This window comes from Rhinopithecus roxellana, chromosome 20, assembly GCF_007565055.1.
Source record: "Rhinopithecus roxellana isolate Shanxi Qingling chromosome 20, ASM756505v1, whole genome shotgun sequence".
Taxonomy (NCBI): Eukaryota; Metazoa; Chordata; class Mammalia; order Primates; family Cercopithecidae; genus Rhinopithecus; species Rhinopithecus roxellana.
The window spans coordinates 8217648-8240624 of NC_044568.1; the positions used below are offsets into that span (position 1 = coordinate 8217648).

General features: G+C 42.7%; 1 protein-coding gene and 1 pseudogene across 3 annotated transcripts in view; one reads left to right on the forward strand and one right to left on the reverse strand.

Moving 5' to 3' along the window:
- The window catches only part of XPO6 (exportin 6), a 114797-nt gene that overhangs the window by 74963 nt on the left and 16857 nt on the right, over positions 1-22977 (reverse strand). For 2 of the 3 annotated variants that reach the window (XM_010388642.2, XM_010388641.2), the window contains exons 2-4: positions 8933-9023; positions 4546-4658; positions 3263-3460 (exon numbers count right to left, since the gene is read on the reverse strand). In XM_010388642.2, the coding sequence (XP_010386944.1) occupies positions 3263-3460; positions 4546-4658; positions 8933-9023 (402 nt within the window). Of the gene's footprint in view, positions 1-3262; positions 3461-4545; positions 4659-8932; positions 9024-22977 lie in introns of those variants that run through there. The other variant, XM_030924948.1, reaches the window with a different exon arrangement.
- LOC115895343 lies at positions 6414-6539 on the forward strand (annotated as a pseudogene).

A 22977-nucleotide genomic window follows, 5' to 3' on the forward strand; every position in this document is an offset into this window, starting at 1 on the left:
ATTTACCAATATCTGAAGAAAACATTTACAGTTAGCCCTCCACACCCATGAGTTCTGTATCCAAGGGTTCAAACAACCACAGATAGAACATAATCAGGAAAAAGAAGAAAAAACGGCTGCATCTGTATTAAACATGTATAGTTTTTAATTGTCATTATTTACTAAACAATACAAGTATAACAACTGGGGTTTTTTTTGTTTTTGTTTTTTTTGACGGAGTGCAGTGGCGCGATCTCGGCTCACTGCAAGCTTCACCTCCTGGGTTCACGCCATTCTCCTGCCTCAGTCTCCCCAGTACCTACAACTACAGGCACCCGCCACCACGCCTGGCTAATTATTTTTGTATTTTTAGTAGAGACAGGGTTTCACAGTGTTAGCCAGATGGTCTCAATCTCCCGAACTCATGATCTGCCCGCCTCAGCCTCAGTATAGCAACTACTTACAGAACATTTATGTTCTATTAGGTATTAGAAGTAATCTAGAGATGGTCTAACCTACACAAAAGGATGTGCATAGGTTACATGCAAACTATGCTTTTTTATATCAGGGAATTCGGCATCCATGAATTTTGGTATCCAAGTGGGTCCTGGAACTAATCCCCCACAGATACAAAGGGATAACTATATTATCAGAAATGTCAGCAGTTGAGCACTGATCATTCTTGACAAGGCTTATATGCCATTGTCTAGTTCACAAGAATAAATAAGAAGCAGGACATAACACAACTGGAAAGGATTTCAAAGATCACTTAGTCCAAGCCTCTCATTTTACAAAGAAAGAAAGGGAAGCTTACGTAAGCAGCAGGAGGTGCTAAAATCAAAGAGGACTTTAGGTTAGGGGCAGTGGCTCACGCCTATAATCCTAGCACTTTGAGAGGCCACGGCAGGAAGATCACTTGAGGCCAAGAGGTCAAGGCCAGCCTAGGCAACAATAGTGACACTCTATCTTTATTAAAATTAAAGAAAAGAAAAAGATGACTTTACAAAGTTGGTGCAGAACCCAAACCTGCTGCCTGAGAGTCTGGCTCTTTCTACCATATGGTGTCTCAAAGTCACAAAAGCTACATGAGGTTAAAGGAGTCATTATTGAAGGGGCTGAAAGGGGGAGGTGGTGGAGAACAGTGGACAACTAGCCTTTTTAAACCTCCAGAAGCCTTTCACCTAAAAGTGCTCTCTTCCAAATCCATCTTTTGTTACAAATAATTATACTTCAAATGTAGCCAGGAAACGTTCTGTTCTTCATCACACCAATCCCAGCGGTGCAACTGTGGCTCCTCCTTACCTGCTATCATCAGGCCTGTGACTCTCCATCTCAAGGTCCTTCTCTTGTCACAGGACGCACCACTAACCAACCCAGGAATAGGTTCACTTAGAAGACTCCAAACACTCTTAGTCTTTCCTGTCTCCAGTGGGCTTCCCTGGCGCCCACTTAAGAAAGCCTTGGAAAGGGTTACCATAACCATCCTCAACTTGGAGTGAAGGCAAGTGTATTGGACAGAACGCCAGGGAAGTGTCTCCTGTCTCATGTCCCCCGAGTCCAGGCCTACTCGCCTGCTTGCCATTCCTCAGATCCTGTGCACCTGCTATCCTCTGCCCCAAATACTGTTCCCCTAGATACCCACGTGGTTCACCCCATAACCCCCACTCAGGTTTCTGCTCAAATGTCTGTCCCCAGAAAAGCCTTCTACGAGCATCCCATCTAAACACAGCCCCTGCTAGTTTCTTTCCCCTTCCCTGGATTGAGTTTTCATCATACTTATAAATACCTCCAAGTGTGTATCTGCTTATTGTTTGCTGATGCCCCCATCCCCGCCCTGAGATCATAAACTCCAGAAAGGCAGGGACCTGGTGTTTGTTCATTACCATATCCCTTCACGTGCTTAGTGTTCAACAAATAGTTGACTATTTGAATAAAGGCATGAATCTCCTTGGCAGTAACAACCCAATATATCTCTAGATGAATGAAGCACTATACAAAACAAAACTAAATGAAGAATTTTTGTGCCCTTCTGAGAGACAATCTGAGAGAAGCACTTTGGAGGCTGAATTCTTTTTTAATTGCTGCATCATTAAAATGGTTTGAATGAAGAGCAGGCAGAACATTAGAAAATGATATTGTTCTGGAAAATCCTACAGTCACTGAGACTATAACCAATTTTCAAAGAACTTTATTTCTATAAACTGTATATAATACCATTTCCTGCATACCCAAGACTAGCTCAATAACATGAAAATGTTTCCAACTTGACCACAGGATTCAAATGAGCAACAGCATCTCCCTCATAGCTTTTAGGTCACAACTACTCCCTTCTGACTTCTAAATCCTGACCCCAGATCCACACTTCCTAATGTCTCATTAGTTATTACAGAGAAGGAACACAAATTTTAAATGCATTTTCTATCAAACTGAATTCACCAACTTCTGCCCAAACTCATTCCCCTTCTTTCAACCCTGGCCTGAAAAATCTATCTGAACCAGAAAATTGGAAGTCATTATAGATTCCTCCCTTCTCTCCCCTCTCACCTAGTGTCACTGGCTTCCTGCCCCTATCCCCTGGGTGCCTCACCTCCACCCACCAGGTCATCTCCTTTTGGTTCAGATCCTCTTCATCCTGCCTCTTTCCCTCTCACCTCGCCCCTCTGCAACCCAAACCCCAGCTAGCCATCATTCCACCATAAACATGTAGCCATGTTTTCTCCCTCTTCAAAATTTTCATTAGCTCCCTAGGAAAAACTACGAATTGCACAATGGAACCCCCCAACCCTTCCTGGCCTGGCCTCTGCCCATCAATCTAGCCCCTTACTCTACCACTTCGCCATCTCACATCTCAGCCCAACACCACTAAGTCTACATGCTATGCCACCACAGCACTCTGCATATACTCCCATAATAATTACCATATTATTGAGTAATTACTGTTTGCACAGCTATTTCCCCCACTAAATGCTGAAACTACTGAAGGCCTCACCCTTGTACCCTTAACACCTAGTACAGCACCTAACAGACTTTCAAATACTGGCTGAACAAACTGCACAACAGGTTAACAAAGAGATTAGGTTTTTCTCCCCCACTTTCTCCACTGCACAAAGATACAATATGTCTTATAAATATAAAGTTAAGTGAATGTGATAATCTGTCCTACAATAACCTCACTACTGCAGTTCTAAAATGCTAATCTTAAAAGTCCTCTTCAGGACAAGGAAATAATCACTTCAACAAACAAACTATTTACAAGATAAAGTTTCCTTAGGCATATCCTTACCTGTAAAATGTTAGTAAAAAAGTCGTGATAGAACATGGGCCAATCCTGACGTCCAATATCAACAATAACTTTGCAGAGCTTGTTCCGGATAAAGTAAGGTAAGGTTTTATGGTGAGCCAAAAGGAGTTTGGGCAGGCAGCTACGGATTTCCATCTTATCCTGAGATGGGACCCCAAGCCACATTTTATTGATCAGATTCTGAAAAACAAATACACATCTTTTAAGTTAACAACCTATACACAAAAATAACTGCTTTTCATCCCACAGATAGCTATATCACTTATAAACAAGAAACCCTCTTTAAATAAAGGTTTGGGGCAATATGGCAATAAGAATAATAAAAGTATTCGAATCTTATGACACAGCAGTCCCATAACAGAAACAAAAAGCTGTATGTGTAAAAACTTTTTTACACCACTGTCTCTAATAGCCACCAAAATATACTGACAGAAACAACTTCAATGTTCAAAAACAGAAGAATGCCTTGGTGAATAATGTCATAACTACATGTGGAGATATAAAATAAAGTGGGGAAAAGCAGAATACAAAATATCATGGGCAATATGATTACAACTAGATTTTTTTTTTTTTTTCAGGCTGGAGCACAGTGGCACAATCTGGGCTCACTGTAAGCTCCGCCTCCCGGGCTCATGCCATTCTCCTACCACAACCTCCTGAGTAGCTGGGACTACAGGTGCCCGCCACCACGCCCGGTTAATTTTTTTTTTTTTTTTTTTTTTTTTTTTTGTATTTTTAGTAGAGACGGGGTTTCACCGTGTTAGCCAGGATGCTCTCCACCTCCTGACCTCATTGATCCGCCCACCTCAGCCCCTCAAAGTGCTGGGATTACAGGCATGAGCCACTGCGCCCAGCCTACAATTAGATTTTTTAAAGGTGCACACAGAAAACAAGAATTGGAAGAGAGGTGATATAAATAAAACTTTTTGCTGTTGGGGATGATGCTATTATGGTTATCATTTCTCCTCCTAAAATGTTTTTAATTATCTTTCCCTTATCAATGATAATAGGCAGGGAACAGTTATATGTTACCACAAATGACCTACCTACTTAACCCTAAAGTCAACCATCCATCTTACCTTTCTAGTGTGGAAGATGGAAGATGCCCCAAACAACACACAGCTACATAAAGACAGTATGTGGGACGATGTCCCAGAGCTGAGCTACCCTCTCCCAGCACATTACAGCTCTAGTCTAGTGCCAATGATATGGCAATACGACTACAAAATCCTTTTCAGAAGAGTATAAAATTACTGACAACTTACCTCAAAAACTGTTAAACTGTACATCATTACATAGTCATTCCTAGTGCTGGAGAGAAAGTACAGGCAGAATCTCCAGGCTCCTATTTGCTGGGCAAAGTTATTAAGAAGCTCCTCTGGAAAAGTTAAATGGTAACAAAAGAAAGCTATGAAAATACATGAAATTAGACAAGGTTGGGCTATCTTATTACTATTTAAACATTCCTCTCTGCATATAATGTAAATGATGTCAAAACCAGCAGATTCTTCAAGATAGAAAGAATAAATCATACAATATTTTTCTGCATCTGAGGTGACCATGGACACTGACAATATTTTCAGCCATCTAAAAGCCAATAACCTTGCTATGGATATTTCTCTAGGCAGAGAAACTTTCACTGCTAAAGTTCTTATTTAAGCTAATATGTGGCTGGAATGTTCTAAGAGTACCCTTCCATCTTCTTAAAACTGCTAGCTAACTTCCTCTGAATGTGAGCTACATTCTAGCACCTCACCATTCCTCTACAAATCTTCAGTGGAGTCTACATTGTTCACACACAAAATGATGGCTAGAAAGGCAGAAAAAGAAAAGATTAAGACTAACCCTACAAAGATAGGAAAGGAAAAAAAAATGCAAGGAATTCAAAATGGCTAACTCTTCATTTGGGTTGGTTTTTATTTTAAAACACCGCCACCAAAAAAGTGAAATGACCTGAGGCGAGAGCAACGATGACCAGTGTTGCGGCGAGCAGCCCTGTCCACACATCATGTTGGTTAGAAAGGTGTTCCTCCTCCTCCTCAGGCTGCTGATGGCATCAGCCAGAACCCACAAGGCAACAAGCATTACGGGGCTACCATTATGTTTCTCGACATGCTGTCCCTTAGTCACCTTGAGCTGCTGCACTGGTCATGAAATATAATCCAAAAAGGGTAAAAGTACAAAGGCCCACAACTTTGAGAGATTCTAGAAAGCCTTTGGAAAAGCAGAATACACAGCGGTTTCTTCTAATCCTCAAGTCATTGCTCTGCTAGTTCCCTACAACTTAAGCTAAATCCAACGAGGCAGTCTCATAAAAAAAAAAAAATCCATGGAAAGGCCAGGCACAGTGGCTCACATCTGTAATTCCAGCACTTTGAGAGGCTGAGGCAGGAGGACTGCTTGAGGCCAGGAGTTCAAAGACCAGCCTGGGCAACACCGAGACCCTGTCTCTACGAAACAAAGAAAAACTTAACTAGATATGGTGGCACATGCCTGTAGTCCTAGTTACTCAGAAGGCTGAGGCAGGAGGAGACCTTACTATGTTGTCCAGGCTGGTCTTTAACTCCTGGCCTCTAGTGATCCTCCTGTCAGCCACCTGAATAGCTAGGATTATAAGCATGAGCCACCACGCCCAGATGGCTATTTAAAGAAAAAAAACTCAACAACTTAGGAGAGTCTCAAAATGAACAGCTTTGGTGTGCCTGAAGCTTTAGCCCAGGAGGCCGAGGTTGCAATGAGCTATGATCATGCCACTACATCCAGCCTGAGTGATAAGAGCAAAATACTATCTCTTTAAAAAAAAAGAAAAGAAAAGAAAAAGGCCGGGCCTGTTGGCTCACGCCTGTTAATCCCACCACTTTGGGAGGCCAAGGCGGGCGTATCACAAGGTCAAGAGATAGACTATCCTGGCCAACACTGTGAAACCCCATCTCTACTAAAAATACAAAAATTAGCTGGGTGTGGTGGCGCACGCCTCTAGTCCTAGCTACTCGGGAGGCTGAGGCAGGAGAATCGCTTGAACCCGGGAAGCGGAGGTTGCAGTGAGCCGAGACTGCGCCACTGCATGCGTGGCAACAGAGTGAGGCTCCGTCTCAAAAAAAAAAAAAAAAAAAAATCCAAGCCTTTCAATTTTAGATCATTTCAAAGAGGGCTCACAGGGCTGTGAAACCGTGAGCTCTTAATGCTATGACCAAAGACTGAAGTTCTCTATAGGATGCCATAGCACTCAATGGTGCTGTTTTCCTGAAGAGATATTAGGGGGGAAACATATTTTTGTAGAGACGGAGTCTTACTATGTTGCCCAAACTGGTCTCAAACCCCTGGGCTCAAGTATTCCACTTGCCTTGACCTCCCAAAGTGCTGAGATTGCAGGCATGAGTCACCATGCCCAGTCAAAAAAATTATTTTAATAAAAATAAAAGTTAATTACAAATCCATAAAAGGAAGCTAACAGCCTGCCCTAATAATTAAGCAAAGGTTTCTGTGAATCCCCAAGATGAAGTCAAACCGGACTGGAACTGAGGAACTCTGGGCTCTGTTCTAGACTCTGAGTCTGACCCCAAGTGAGTCACTGCTCCTCGATGCTTCTGTTTCCTCCACTCTACAATGACCACACCGTCTCAAGGTCCTGCTAACAGCTCTATCAATTTCTAGAGCACTAGTAATTTACCTTTGCTGGAGGGTGGGTGGAGCCCTTTGAAGAAAAGGCTTCCTTCCTTTCTCTGACCAAACTAGGAAAAGCCTAGAGTTTATCTCAAGACCATAGAAAAGAAGCAGTAAGTGGTCCAAGCCCACACACTCAAATAAAGCTACAATGACTAGGTACAAAGAGAACTAACTAAGACAAGCCTACTGTATAGAAACAAACCCCCGGATTCCCCTCAGCCTGCATTCAAATTTGGCATCTGGAGCATTTGGCTACTTAAATCTCTTTTAAGATCAGATGAGAATATGAACATGTTCAGCAGGTGCTATGTTTAATTCATGAAATAAAAGGTGAGCAAGGCAGAGGTTGCAGTGAGCCAAGATCGTGCTACTGCACTCCAGCCTGGGCAACAGAGGGAGATTTCCATCTCAAAAACAAACAAACAAACAAAAAATGTTTGCCGGGCGAGGTGGCTCACGCCTGTAATCCCAGCACTTTGGGAGGCCGAAGTGGGTGGATCACGAGGTCAGGAGATCGAGACCATCCTGGTAACACGGTGAAACTCTGTCTCTACTAAAAATACAAAAAATTAGCTGGGCGTGGTGGCGGGCGCCTGTAGTTCCAGCTACTCGGGAGGCTGAGGCAGGAGAAAGGCATGAACCTGGGAGGCACAGCTTGCAGCGAGCCAAGGTGGCACCACTGCACTCCAGCCTGGGTCACAGAGCGAGACTCTTTCTCAAAAAAAAAAAAAGAAGGTGAGCAATATTTGATTTGCAAACCAAAAATTAAAGAATCAAAAGCATTTCAATTATAATCTAAAAAAAGACTTCAAAGAATAGAGTGTCAGAATATCGAAGACTAATGGCCAGGCATGGTGGCTCACACCTGTAATCCCAGCACTTTGGGAGGCCGAGGTGGGCAGATCTCTTGAGGTCAGGAGTTCAAGACCAGTCTGGCTAATATGGGTGAAACCCCGTCTCTACTATAAATACAAAAAATTAGCCGGGGGTGGTGGTGGGCACCTGTAATCCCAGGAACATGGGAGACTGAGGCAGGAGAATCGCTTGAACTCAGGGGGCGGAGGTTGCAGTGAGCCGAGATCACCCCACTGAACTCCAGCCTGGGCAACAGAGCGAGACTCCCTCTCAAAAAAAAAAGGGGGGGGAGGCGGGGGCGGTGGCTTGCGCCTGTAATCTCAACACTTTCGGAGGCCGAGGCGGGCGGATCATGAGGTCAGGAGATTGAGACCATCCTGGCTAACATGATGAAACCCTGTCTCTACTAAAAACACAAAAAAATGAGCTGGCCGTGGTGGCGGGCGCCTGCAGTCCTAGCTACACGGGAGGCTGAGGTCAGAGAATGGCATGAACCCAGAAGACGGAGAGTGCAGTGAGCCAAGATCGTGCCACCACACTCCAGCCTGGGCAACAGAGCGAGACTCCGACTCAAAAAAAAAAAAAATTTTTTTTGAGACAGAATCTTATGTTGCCCAGGCAGCAGGAAGTCCTCAAATGTAATACCAGTTATGGGATTTCTGGGCACTATTAGGTTCAGATCAGACCTCTGCACAGCAAAACACGTTGATTTTGACACTTTCCAGAGTTGTTATTGTTTTTCTTTAAATAACCATCCAGGTGCGGTGGCTCACGCTTATAATCCCAGCTATTCAGGAGGCTGAGACGGAGGATCACTTGAGGCCAGGAGTTCAAAAGCAGCCTGGGCAACATAGCGAGACCCTGTCCCACTCACCCTAGACCCTCCACCAAAAAGTCGAAGGCTTCTTATATAAAAGTTCAACAACATTGCTGAAATTAAGATCCACAGTGATGGATTTTCTTTCCTTTGGTCAAGTGGAGGGGTTTCCCCAGCCACGCGCCAGCAGAATCAGAGTGAAAAAAGTAAGAATTCCAGGGGAAAGCATGCAGTCACGGCTATGAACAACTCCTTCCTCCCTACCAGGGCCTCCTCATTATAAATTCTTCTTTACAAGTCAACGCTCCACTTACCTATCTCACGTTTTCTTTCATTGCTCGTACAATCGTGAAAAAATTCTGTCATCAGACTTTCCAGTGCCCTGAGAGAGGCTTCTTCAGATGCCTACAAAGGAATTTGAAAAAAAATCAGTAAGCTGTATCTTCAGTTCCACTGTTCCTCAGTTCCTTCTAAGTCACATTCAACAGCAAGGGCAATTTACTTCCTCAAAATCTTGGTTCAACATTCTTCAAATGCATGGTATACACCAGAAAAACTGAAGGGAATTTCCCAGCTGACTCGAAACCCAATGCTGTTGCTGCAGCCTCTATAAATTCATGCTACTGTGCAGCTGATTTTCAATTATGTATGCTAAGGAAAGAGGAAATTCAAAATTCAACTCTGGAATCATGGTTGAAAGCAAATTAGCCCCTGGCCCTTCCTGAATGGGCAGAGTGGGGAGATTCAAGAAGGCCAGGGCTCCTCATAGACTATCCATCCCTGATACATTTTTCCTGCGTCTGAATAATTTGCCATATTTTGATTCACAGCACTTATATCAAACTGCTTCATGGATTCTCAGGGGTTTTTGGGGGGAACCGGGGAGAGTTGTCTTTTTTTAAGAGACAGGGTCTCTCTTTGCCGAGGCTGAAGTACAGTGGTAAAATCATAGCTCACTGCAGCCCTGAATTCCTGGGCTCAAGCTATCTTCCCGTCCCAGCCTCCCAAAGCAATGGGACTACAAGTGTGAGTCACTCACTGCACCTGGCCATGGATTCTTGGCGGTTTTTGAAGGCATTCCAGGAGTCATACAGTCAATTCTCAATCTCACATGAGCAGCCAACAGAGATTAAAGTACAGCTGAGAACCAAGCTAAATAGGGATTCAAAATTAGTTCCTCTAAACCACAGGCCCACAGTGAAAGCCAGACTCTCAGCAGAACTGCTCAGGTTGGAAATGAAGAGGAGAGGGCCCAAGGCCCCCAGTGCTCATCCTCTCCCTTTGGGGTTTATATTGAGCCCCAAATCCCACTTCCTTTATTCTTATTCAAGTAAGAGGAGTCGCAGAAATAACCTTGAGTTAACACTCTTCACACAACCTGCCTTCAAAAAGGTAACCATTCCCAAACCATTTTTGAGTCATCACTGGTATAATTCTACCCCAGAGATCATCAAGAGCCAGCAGTAGTTCTGATTGTTTAATCATCTCTTAACTTCTTTCTTCCTACCTATCTCCATTCCCCATATCCTCTCCATCACCCATGGACTGAGACCTGACTATAAAAACTGCATTTTAAAACAACAAGCCCACACTCAAATGTGTCACACGTCAAACTATAGTATACCAGAGGCCTCCGTCCAGTGATTGACTTTGTGAAGACTGAGGAACTTTTCATCTCTGTGGAAAAACCAGCACTTCTCAGTACCAATTACAGAGGCTGAATCAGACTTGATTCACAAGCGTGTGCACACCAACCAACACACTCAAATGCACCACACAGAACGCAGGGCCACGTTCATACAGTGCAAGGCACATCTGTTCCTCCCACACTGAGGTCACAGAATGATGGTTCTGCAATGACACCCGAACTGTGACACACTGAATGATGAATTACTGTATAGTACTTTGAGCACTTGTGAGTGAGAGGGACTTTCTTCCCTGAACTTTATATTTAGGATAAAGATTAGCCTAGCCCCCTACTCCTCTTTCAAACGTCCATATCGGTTTAACTAAAAAATATCCTTGGCTTGCAAGCCAAGCTGTTTTATTAAAAACTATCTATTTTTTCAAACCCAGAAATAATCTGAAAAGTGAAGCTAAAATAAGACTGCAATCTTCTAAAATCTGTTTCAAGTGTTTGTGTTGATCAAAACAGCCTCACTGTTCTCACTTACTTTATAAATAAATGCTATAAATACAAACCTCTAAAATAAGTGTACATAAATAAAAGAACGCCATAGACTGTTTCATAAATCGAGTCTGGTATGCCATTTCATTTGAAAAAAGGATTTGCTATTTAAAATAAAAAGGTTGTGGGAAGATGCAGAAGAATAAGAAAAATAGTGCATGTTAAAATAAATAAATAGTTCTTCTGGAGCCAAAATGTGTTCCTGGAAACTAAAGGCACATCTGCAAATCATCTCTCTATACAACTTCTTCTTGTGTTGAATCATTTTAAAGTAGATCCTGGAGCAAATGTGAGCTTATCACATCCAGGCAATCAACCACCAAAATTTATTTAGTACTAGATTCTTGAGGAAGAGAGTTGAGAAATAAACGATTACTGGCAAGTTCCTGATAATCTCAAAAAGAATCCAACTCTGTCTCCATTCCCAGTCCCACCTACCCTTTACTCTCTGCCCCAACCCAAGAAGTTACGGTTCCTGCGGAAAGTGGAAGGACAAAAGTACTCCTAAGAATCCCAGATGGGCTGGTCCAAAGGTACTGAGTTATCTCAATGGACTGTTCGCAGTCAGTTACAGATGCAACTCCTTGTTCTACTCTTTCCCCCATTCTCACTACTGCACTTCACTAGTCTTAAAATAAAAATAAAAATAAAAAAAAGATGCATTCTCCCATCAAATGATGGCTACATGAAAAAGGAAGCTCCAAAACCTAATCCAGGGCATCACCAGGTGTTTCCCAACAAGAACAAATAAGTGCTGCTTGCATTTTTCATCATTTCTATATCTGTAACAACAATACCTGCCTCACACAGTGGTATGGGGTCCAATGAGACAATCCATGTAAAACTGCTACATAAACCGTAAGGAATCATCTAATCTGTAGTTATGGCTGCTCTCATTTTTATTTGGTCTCAGATACCAAATGAAAATAGACCAAAGCAAAACAACGCAAGTGGTCAAGCCTACTTTAAAACTAGAGACTCATGCCCTCAGGTTTAAGGGCTTTGTCCCAATCATATCTAGTGGGGCTTTTCAGACTAAATTTCAAAATGAAGCTACGTAAATGTATACAGGGTAAAAATCAGGAGGCTGAGAATTTGCCAACATCACACCATCAGAACAGAAGTAGAAAAGACATAGAAGGCACATTCAAGGATACTGGTTCAAGGATACTGGAGAATTCCCTGGCTCCCGTTTGGCAACAAGGCCACTGGAACCTTGGCCAGCTGTTTCAAGCAAGTGGTGAAGCCAGAATGTAGACTGGGGTGAGTTAAGGAATTAACTGCAGGTGAGGAAGAGGTAATACTCCAAGCAGATTACACTTTCAAGTAATGAAAGGAACAAAGAACATAAAACAAAATCCAAGTGCCATTGTGTGGTAGGGAGACAAGGCTTCCATTCCCAAAGGCTACGCAAAAACTTTATCTCCTACGCTGCATTAATTTATGAAGAACAAGAAAATTTATCTGACTGCCTCCTACCTTGTGCTTGGGATTTAAGCCTCAGACCTTGACAAACTAAGGAAAGGCAAGATTAGTTTAAAACTAAGTGAGACACATTCACACACAAAAATTCCAGGAGGATTGCAGGTACAGAGTATCTTCACAATCTAGGGGTAGGAAAAATTTTCTTACACAGAACACATAAACCACTAACCATAAAAGAAAAGACTGATAAGTTGAAATGTTCATCAGATGGCACAATGGAGAGAGTGTAATAGAAAGCCACAAAATAGGAGCTATCTGCAAAATGGAAAACAGGGAACTCATATCAGAGCATAAAATAACTTCTACAAATCAGTAAAAAAAAAAAAAAAAAAAAAAGACAAAGGACTTCCATTTTTTTGGACAGGTAAATAATTACTTGTAAAAGAGGATATTCAAAAAGCCTATAAATAAGTGTTCAGCCTCATTAGTTATCAGGAAAATACAAATTTAAAATAAGGTAGTGCTACACATCTACCAGAGTGGCTATAATTTAAAAGACTGACAATAACAAGTGTTGATGAGGATGCTGAGCAACCAGAACATGCATATACTGCTGGTGGGAGTATACACTGGTACAACCACTCTAGAAAACTGACAGCTAAACATATGCATATCTTATGACCCTGCAATTCTACTCCTTGATATATGCCCAACAGAAATTTTTACATGTATACCAAATGAAAATATACACAAATGTTCATAGCACTATTACACACAATACCCAAAAAGTCAAAAGAACCCAAATATTCATCATCACTGGAATGGATGAATAGTGATTTCTTGATAGAGGAGAATATTATAAGACAACAGGAATGAATATAGACGCATGCAACAACACAGATGAATCTCACAAACACAATGTAGAGTGAAAGAAACCAAAACACATTATTCATTATTCACTTTATAGTAATCTTAAAAAAAAAAAAAAAAAGGCCCAACACAGTGGTGCGCACCTATAATTCCAGCTACTTGGGAGGCTGAGGCAAGAGGATCACTCGAGCCCAGGAGTTCAAGGCTGCAGTGAGGTATGACTACACCGACGCACTCTAGCCTGGGCAACAGAGCAAGACCTTGTCTCTTAAAAAATAATAATAATTTAAATAAGTAAAACTTATTTATGGTATTATAATCAGACTAGTGGTTACCTTGGAGGAGAAGGGATTCTAGTAATAGTCTATTTCTTTATCTGAGTGTTAGTTACACAAAGATGATCAACTTTACGATTTATCTGCTTGTATGTAAATATATATACTGCAATTTTAAACACTTAATATTTTAAAATCCTCATTTTCTAAAGTCCAGGTTGGTGTTTTCAGACTCTTTAGAAACTGTATTTTAGCTCTGGGGACTGGCAATAAGCCTGCAGGTAACAGCGTGAGCATGAGGCTCCTGATTTCTAGGAACCATCTCTTGTCTTCAGAGCTGCCAGGGTGGCAGCACAAGGTATTACAATCCCATAAGCCTATGCTTCCCCAAGAGTTACTTGGCTCACCTCAATAGCAAATGGCACATACACTTAAAATTAAAATCCCTGGGCAGGATGACGAATTAAGCTTGGCTCAGAACATACTCCTGGAGAGCTCTGCATAGATCTAAAACAAACCCAAGTTTTCTGTTCCAGAAACAGTTAAAATCTGCAAAGGTGATAAGCTTGCGACTGTGCCTGCCTTGACTTTATCTGCTCCTTTCACTCTGCTGTTCATGGGTCAGCAATTCAGAGATCCATGCCATTGCCTCATTTACTAAGGGACTACTAAGTGCACCAAGACCCATAATCACCTAAAAATGAAAACTTGGAAGAAGGGGAAGGGTGACATAATTTGAGATCGCCTTTGCTTCTTCCCCATATTCTCCATCCACAGCCAACACCATCAGGTCTGCGGACTGTATCTTCTCCCTCACCACTATTTCTATGGAGCCCTAATCATCTCCTGCCCACATTACTATAATTGCTTTTACCTGGTTACCAGGTTTTCCAATTCCAATCCAACCAGTACTTTACCACCAGATAAATTTTCCTAAATATACAGTTTTCTGCCACAATTATTATTATTATTATTTTTTTTTTTGGCTAAAGACATGGTCTCACTCTGTTGCCAGGCGAGAGTGCAGTGGCATGATCATAGTTCAATGAGGCCTCAAACTCCTGGGCTCAAGCAATCCTCCTACCTCAGCTTCGAGTAGCTGAGACTATAGGCACACGCCACCACATCTGGCTGATTTTTATTTTTCATTTTTGTAGAAACTGGGTCTTGTTCTGTTGCCGAGGTTGGTGTTGAACGCCTGACTTCAAGTGATCCTCCTACCTTGGCTTCCCAAAATGCTGGGATTATAGGGAGCCTCTGCATTCAGCCTAATTTTTTTTTTTTTTTAAGAGACAGAGTGTTGCTGTATCACCCCAGGCTGCAGTGCAGTGGAACAATCACAGCTCATTGCAGCTTCAAACCCCTGAGCTCAGGTGATCCTCCCCACCTCAGCCTCTTAAGAAGCTGAGACTACAGGCACATGCCATCACACCCAACTAATTTTCTGCTCCAATTATTCTAAACCTAGCTTTAATTCTGGAGTGACTAAGCAACTCAGCTATTTGTTAGACAAATGAGAATCCAATACGCACTAAGTAATTGATACTGCTTAAATTAAGCCCCTGGGATACGATGATGAGTAAGACGGTCCCTAACTTCAAAGAACTGAAGGTGGCCTAGCAGTTACATCCTGTAGTCCTGGCGTAGGTATAAACAGCCTCAGAAGACCAAAGAGAAAACTAACTCTGTCTGAAGGAAAGAAAGCTTCACAGGGATGATTTGGGTTTTGAAGAGCAAAGAAGTTTACTAGGAGGATAAGAAGGAAAGCATGCCTGATTCAACATTACTCACCACAGGAAGCCACTCCAGTCTGAACACTCATGGTATCATAAGCGAGTACCTAGCCCCATCCTGCATTTGCTCCTGAGACTACACTTTATAGTTTAACCTTCATGAATTTTCTTATACAGGTGACAGTACAGATCAGGTCATTTTCATCTTTTGTCTTTGACTTGTAACCAGTACTACAGAATTTTGCCCATGGTGCTGTTACTCTGGTCATTTCAGAACGGCAAAACAAATGCAGGCTCTAGGGTCAGGTTCCCCAAGTTTGAATCCAAACGCGCAGCTTGACCTTGGCCTAGTTATTTAATGTGTCACTGTTTCCTCCTGTGCACAAATGGGTACAGTAAAAGTACCTAACATACTGGGTCATTCTGAGAATTAAATAAAATGTAAAATACATAGTAAACACAATGTCAGGCATGAAGTGTGGGCTGAAAGTCACTGTTCATACATCAAGATATTAGGTTTCTCTCTCTAACCAGAACATTAACTGTCTGGAAAGATGCTCTATCTAGTATGTTTGTATGTTCTACAATATCCACCATGGACTGGTGCTCAACTATTTTAAAGACCAAATTCAAGAGAGTAAAAGGAACAAGAAAACTGTTGATATCACTTTCAGTTTCTCAAGAATACTGGTAATTCCTCCAAACTGAAGATACATGTGACTCTTTACATTTTCCCCTTTAAGGGCTCTGACCATAAGCAGTCTTCTGCTCACACGCAGATTCAATCTGTGTTGAAAAATAGGAGACTGCTAACACTGAGACTGAGACTGAAGGTGGATAATAAGGTGCTTTTCCCTAAGATGTGACAGCTAGAAGGTGGTTTCCTCAAATCCTGATTAAATCTGTAACATGTTACCTAATGGCCTCTAAAATAACCCCCTCCAAGCATAACTTTTTTATAAAATTAATATTGGGCAATAATGACTATTTAATTTTTTTAAAATAAAGATGGGGTATTGCTATGTTGCCCAAGCTAGTCTTAAAACCCCCAGGCTCAAGCAATCCTCCTACCTATGCCTCTCAAAGTTCTGGGATTACAGGCATGGGCCACCATGATCAGTCAAAAATGACTATTTTTTAAAGCCACTTCTATTAAGCTTTTTTTGTCACCCTTTCCCAGAGCCACATTTTGTATAATCTACGAGGAGGTGAATCATATGGGCCTCCTATATTCAGGTTCACGGCTCCTTGATAGCAAACCTCAACAAAATGAGGACTAGTATCCCAGAGTCCCATTCAACTATCCCTGTGGCACATCTAGAACAGTGTCATTACCCTATTTGCTTGTATATAAAGGTTTCCAAGAAAAGTGATTCTATCCCTGCTGCCAACCAAGGTTAAAAAGTATGCAAAACATATCCGGTATATTACAACACATGCCATGTAAACTTTTATCTGAAAGCTAACAGGATTACCATAGATGTCTAAACTCTCAGATCATCACTCTCACTTCCCTACACTCTTCACCACTGCAAAAAAAAAAAAAAAAAACAGAGGAGGGAAAAAATCTTTGACCTGTAGGCCTGCACACAAGTATGAGATGAAATACCAAGCTTAAAATAACATGCATGGGAACCAAGGCGAGTGACATCTACCTATCCCCCTGAGTCATTCAGCTCAAAAAGCTAGAAAGATAGAAAAGTGCATCAAGGAAGCCCCAGTCAGGAGGCCGACATTCAGAACAAGGCTTCCTCCCATCTCTCCCTCCCGTCACTACTGCTCTTTTGCATCCCAGCCCGTAGATATTTTCCTTTTCCTTTTATTTTCTGGAGACACAGGTCTTGCTCTGTTGCCCAGGCTTCAGTACAGTGGCACAAACTCTATCTCCCGGGCTCCAGCTATCCTTCTACCTCAGCCTCGCAAGTAGCTGGGACCACAGCCGCACACCACCACACCCAGCTGATTTTTGTATTTTTTGTAAAGCTGGGGCTTCACCGTGTTGCCCAGACTGGTCTTAAACTCCAGGGCTCAAGCGATCTGCCTGCCTCAGCCTCCCAAAGTGCTGGGATTAAAGGCATGAGCCACAGTGCCCAACTGACAATTCCTTTAAAAAACAAAAAACAAAAAACCGCACACCATATTGAAGTAGAAATCTCATTTTATTTCTCTATTTAAAAAAAAGAAAATGTGGTGAAGTCCACTGACCCTCCACCAGTCTAGCAGTCAGCAGGGCAATCAGGGAAGCCCAGAGACACTGGATGACTAGCTCAAAGACACACAGCCAGTGAGCAGCCAGCCGGAATCTCAGCTCCAGCCACACCCATGTGAGTTCCTTCCTTAGCCTGACTGTGATAGGATGGAGTAAGGCCAAGCAGAGGGAAGACTGGGGTACAAATATACATTGATGTAATTAATTCTAAACATTGTGTACAAGAGTTGCAGGGGGGGAAAAATGTCTTCTACTGAAGCAAAGAAACAGACAACCACAGCATGTAACAGGACTGCTAAGGCTGGGCAGGCGCACCCAACCCTCTATTAACATGCATCTGGAACAAAGTCATCCCCTTGCATGAGAAACGCTTCTTGTTGTCTTGTCTGCAGCTTAGATCTAGACATAAGTTTGCACAGTATCTCCACACAGACATTTAAAACATACACTCTGGCTGCATCTAAACATAATTTTAGTCATTAAGAAGCACTTTTCAGTCGAGTGCAGTGGCTCACACCTGTAATCACAACACTTTGGGAGGCCAAGGCGGGCGGATCATGAGGTCAGGAGATCGAGACCATCCTGGCTAACACAGTGAAACCCCATCTCTACGAAAAATACAAAAAATTATCCGGGCGTGGTGGCAGGTGCCTGTAGTCCCAGCTACTCGGGAGGCTGAGGTAGCAGAATGGTGTGAACCGGAGAGGCGGAGATTGCAGGGAGTCGAGATCGCGCCACTGCACTCCAGCCTGGGCGACAGAGCAAGACTCTGTCTCAAGGGAAAAAAAAAAAAAGCACTCTTCTCCTTTAATCCAAAACTACCATAAAGTTTATCAATGGCAAAACATTCCTCCATTATTTCTTGGGTTTGCATAAAGTGCCCAGATTGTCTGTCTCTTCCACTGATTACTGCTGAGGACCAAGAGTTAGAAGCAAGATGACTGCCAGGTGTCTGAGCCAGGAAGTTCAACTGGTCCCACTGTGGTAAGTGATAATGTGGAAGCAGCACATTTTCTCCCCATGGAAACCAATTAGAGGAAACATCTTTGTATACAGAGGATGGTATGTTTTACACTGGGAAAACTCATCCACGTACTATTGGAGAATTCATAAAACCAAGACTCACCAATTAGCTACCAATGGAGAAGTGCACCAGTTTCAATTTTTTTTTTTTTTTTTTTTTTTTTTTGAGACTGAGTTTAGCTCTATTGCCCAGCTGGAGCACACTGCAACCTCCGTTCAAGCAATTATTGTGCCTAAGCCTCCCAAGGAGCTGGGATTACAGGTGCCCGCCACCACACCTGGCTAATTTTTTTTGTATTTTTATTAGAGACAAGGTTTCACCATGTTGGCCAGGCTGGTCTTGAACTCTTGACCTCAAGCGATCCTGCCCACCTTGGCCTCCCAAAGTGCTGGGATTACAGGCCTGACCCAGCATGCCCAGCCCGATTTCCATAATTTTAGACAACAAATCTAAAGACTAAAGAGCATGACAAGTAAATACTACACCTGACCACAGGCTGATCCTGGACTGGAGGGAAAAAAATGCTATGTAAGGCATGACTGAGTCAACTGACAAAACTGGAATAAAGGTGGTAGTAGCTTAGATCAAAGTACTGAATCAATGTTCTATTAACTGAAGATGGTAACTGTGCTGTAGTCATGTAGAAGAATGCCCCTATTAAGAAATACACAATACAGGGCAATGGACCATGACAACAACTTACTCTAAAATTGTTCAGAAAAAAATACATGTGTGTGTGAATGTACATGCATGTACATGCATATATGCCTATATATACATATAGAGAGGGAATGTGCAAATAATAAAGTTAACAGGACAAAATATTAATGGTAGTTGAGTTTGGGTAAAGGGTATGAGAGATCTTTGTAACATTTATTCCTTGAAATCTTTCCATTTGAAATCATTTTGAAATAAACAGTTTTTAAAATACCATCCGCTGGCTGGTACCCTCTACCTTGCTCCTGGCTGTTCCTGGCTGCTCCCAGCTAGCTTGGCATATGGCAAAGAGAAACGGAGAAAAGGACACAATAGGAAGGAATTATTCTCTCAGATGCCAGGTTTATTTTCACCATGGTTACACAGCCTAGACATTAAAATGTTTGCATCTACTGGTTGGGCAACAACCATATCCACTAGGAGCTAAAACACATATATTTTATATACTTATTTATATTCCAGTCAGAAGGCTTTAATTAAAACAGCCAAAAAAGTAAATGATAAAAATAGTTATTCTGCAAGAAACTGTCTAAAATAAATGAGTAATACAGCCAAGAATAGGCTCTCTCTTCACAGTCCCATCTGCTTCCCTTTCCCAGGTACATATCCCAGGAGGATGGATGTTTATATCTGCATGCCTAGTATTAAACTCAAAAGATACTTAGTGGGCACATTAACACAAGGCATGCTACCAAGAAATCCTAAAACAGGATCACAGAATCTTAAGACAGAAGTAAACAAACCCCAGAGCACAGCAAGTCCAATCTTGTTCTACAACAAGGAAAATGAAGCCAAGAGAGCATCCTCCCAGTCAGCCAGCTGTAAGTCAAGTGAAGATACAGGCAGGCCACCAGAGCTCTTGCCCACTGACAGGTCTTACACCCCTTGAGGAAGCACAGAGGGGTTCTGCTCCAGGCGTTTTAAGGATGATGAATGAGCTGGCTTTACCTGGCATTGGATGACATCAGGTAATGAATGAGTACGAAACTGACAAACCACTATAAAAGCATGCTGCAAATCTAACATGATGATTAACACTACTGCTCAGGTGAGTAATTTCATTTCAGCTGCAATTACCACCTGTGCTATTTAAGAGCCAGTCTCTTTTGTAAAACCTCTTTTGTAAAACCACTTTCATCCTGAATTATTCCCAGATAGACTTGGCATTTTAAGTAAGTTAACATAATGGCTGGACGCGGTGGCTCAGGCCTGTAATCCCAGCACTTTGGGAGGCTGAGGCAGGCAGATCACCTGAGTCAGGAGTTCGAGCCCAGCCTGGCCAACATGGTAAAACCCTGTCTCTACTAAAAAAACACAAAAATTAGCCAGGAGTGGTGGTGGCGGGCACCTGTAATCCCAGCTACTCAAGAGGCCGAGGCAGGAGAATCGCTTGAACCCAGGTGGCAGAGGCTGCAGTGAGCTGAGATCATGCCACTGCACTCCAGCCTGGGTGACAGAACGAGACTCCAGCTCTTAAAAAAAAAAAAAAGAAAAAAAAAAGTTACCATAATATTATTTGACTTCGGTAAAAATCTCTAGACTGCATTACTACTGGGAACTGGGGTAGCATAATCACCCCCTCCAGGTTCCACCCAATTGCCATAAAGTCTCAAGAAACCGAGAGCAAACAAAGTCTACCATCCTCTTTGTCAATGGCAAAGCTGCAGTGCCTCGCCCTTCCCATTTCTAGTTGGCCTTGCCACCCGCCTCCAGACCTAGGGACAAAGAATGGTGAAAGGAAGGCAGGACACAGCTGAGGACAGGCTTCTCTTAAGGATAAGCTGGGGAGAGAGTTCAAGCACAAAGCCAGGCTTTGTGTGTTCTGATGCAGTGACCTCACACCTGGTAGATGTGGACCAATGGAGTGAGGCTCTCTCCCCGGTGCACCAATCAGATAAATCACCCCTATGGAAAGGAAGAAATGAGAGGGTGGAGACGGGCCCAGAAGAATGTGCCCCAATACTGTTCCCACCTGGTGTGCAGTCAACAATCCCCTGAATGTAGGCTAAAGCAAGAATGAGGGGACAGGAAGGTTACCCTCTACACAAGAAATGAGAAAACTTACAGGTTTTCTCTAATGGGGAACAGCGCTGCCACTGAGGGGTACATGGCCAAGCACAGCAGGCAAAAAAGTGCCAGGTTAAAGCCAGTCCTGGCTCTACTGAGTCTAGTCTGTGGAACTATGGGTAAACCCCGCAAGCTCCTGGAGCATTCTTCATATTGAAAGCAATCAGGTGTGTACACTGTGCACATATTGGCTGATACAGTCATCTCTCCCTCACTGTAAGTTCTTCTTACGTAAACTCCATGTGTGGGTCTGCTTTTATAAAGGCCAAGTCCCCCTAAGTTGCCACCAGCTTGTCCCTCTGAATACACCTAGTGCCACCTTTATACGTTTTTTAAATTCATGTTCAGTCACATTCCTCAAAGGCTCTCAAGATATCACTGCCAATTGCCAAAGGGTCCTTAAGTATCCCTGCAAATATAGATAACGTTGACCAGGGTGGCAGCTGCTGGGGGATCTCTGAAGGCACCGCATTACACAGGAAGTGTGAGGGCACTGCACAAGGAGAGATCTGTGTCAGGAGGAAGTGACTCTTCCTGGCCAATAGGTTCTCAATGCTCCTCCCATCCCTGAAGATCATTACTAGCCACAAAGGGTGAACACGCTGCAAAGCAACTCTCTAAACAGGGACTCTCATGTGCCCGGGTTCCACTAATAAACTATAACTTATACAATACAAAAAAAAGATATTGTAATATTGGAACTATACCCAGTTCCATCCCTTCACCCCACTGGCGAGGCACTGGATTAGAAAGGCAAAACAGTGGTAGTAGTGGCTGTGGTGACCGTGAGCAGCAGGAAAGGAGACAGTGCCTTTCTGGAAGGAGTGGGGGCACAAGTGAAAGGAAACAGGTACTCAGCCGGGGACCCTGGCCTTCCTCACATCCCCGGATAGTGAAGATGACTCTACATGGGGTTTTTAATGAGACTTCAATCCTCGCACAGCAAGCATGCATCACCCGTCCCACGATTCTCAACCAATTTTGCTAGAAGTGACTCAGTCCGTCTCGCAGCTCTGCTTCTTCTATAGGCACCAGCACAAAGCCAAGACTGACCAGAAATCCCACACCCTTCTTCTTCCTGGGCCCTTCCACCCCCAACAGGTGGCTGGGTACACATGTCCTGGGAATGCCTTAATATGAACTGAAGGGTGTGGGCTGTGGAGTCAGGGCAGGTCACACCTGATGATGACTTCCTGATTACTTATCTGCATGCCCCTGAGCAAATTACCTAACATCTCGGAGCTCGTTTCTTCACTTGGAAAAAGAACTTTCAACAGTACTCTCCCTCACCAAGTAGCTGTGGGAATGACATCAATGGATGTAAATCCCTTAGCACCCTTATCCATAAATGAGCAAAACTATTTCACTAGATATTTCACTGGTGAGTCAATGAGTTTTTTTTTTTTTTTTTTTAAGGAACAAAATAAAAATCCTACATAAAAAATTAGCTAAATGCTCAAAAACATCCCAAGAATGCCAAATGCCTTTTCACTTTCATTTTTATATACAAATCACCTCTCACTGCTGCAAATGAAGAATGTAAGAATGAAAACATGTCCCACAGGCCTCCATCTGTGTGTTCAGGACAGTAAGAGTTTGGGACTAAACTCATGATTCTAGCAGCAAACACTTTTTTCCTTTTTAAAGAAAGAAATATTGCATAGAACCCCAGCGTGTAAAGCAGACTAAATGAGAAACTGCTTAATTAATAAGGGTAGAGGAGGGGGTCTCAAATGCCTGTCTGTACTCCCAAACCTAGTACCCGTGACACCTCCAAGAATCCCTGTGGGCCTACAGAGCACCAGAAAAGCCTAGCACTAAAGCCGTTCCCAGCTTTGTGATTCTGGTTCT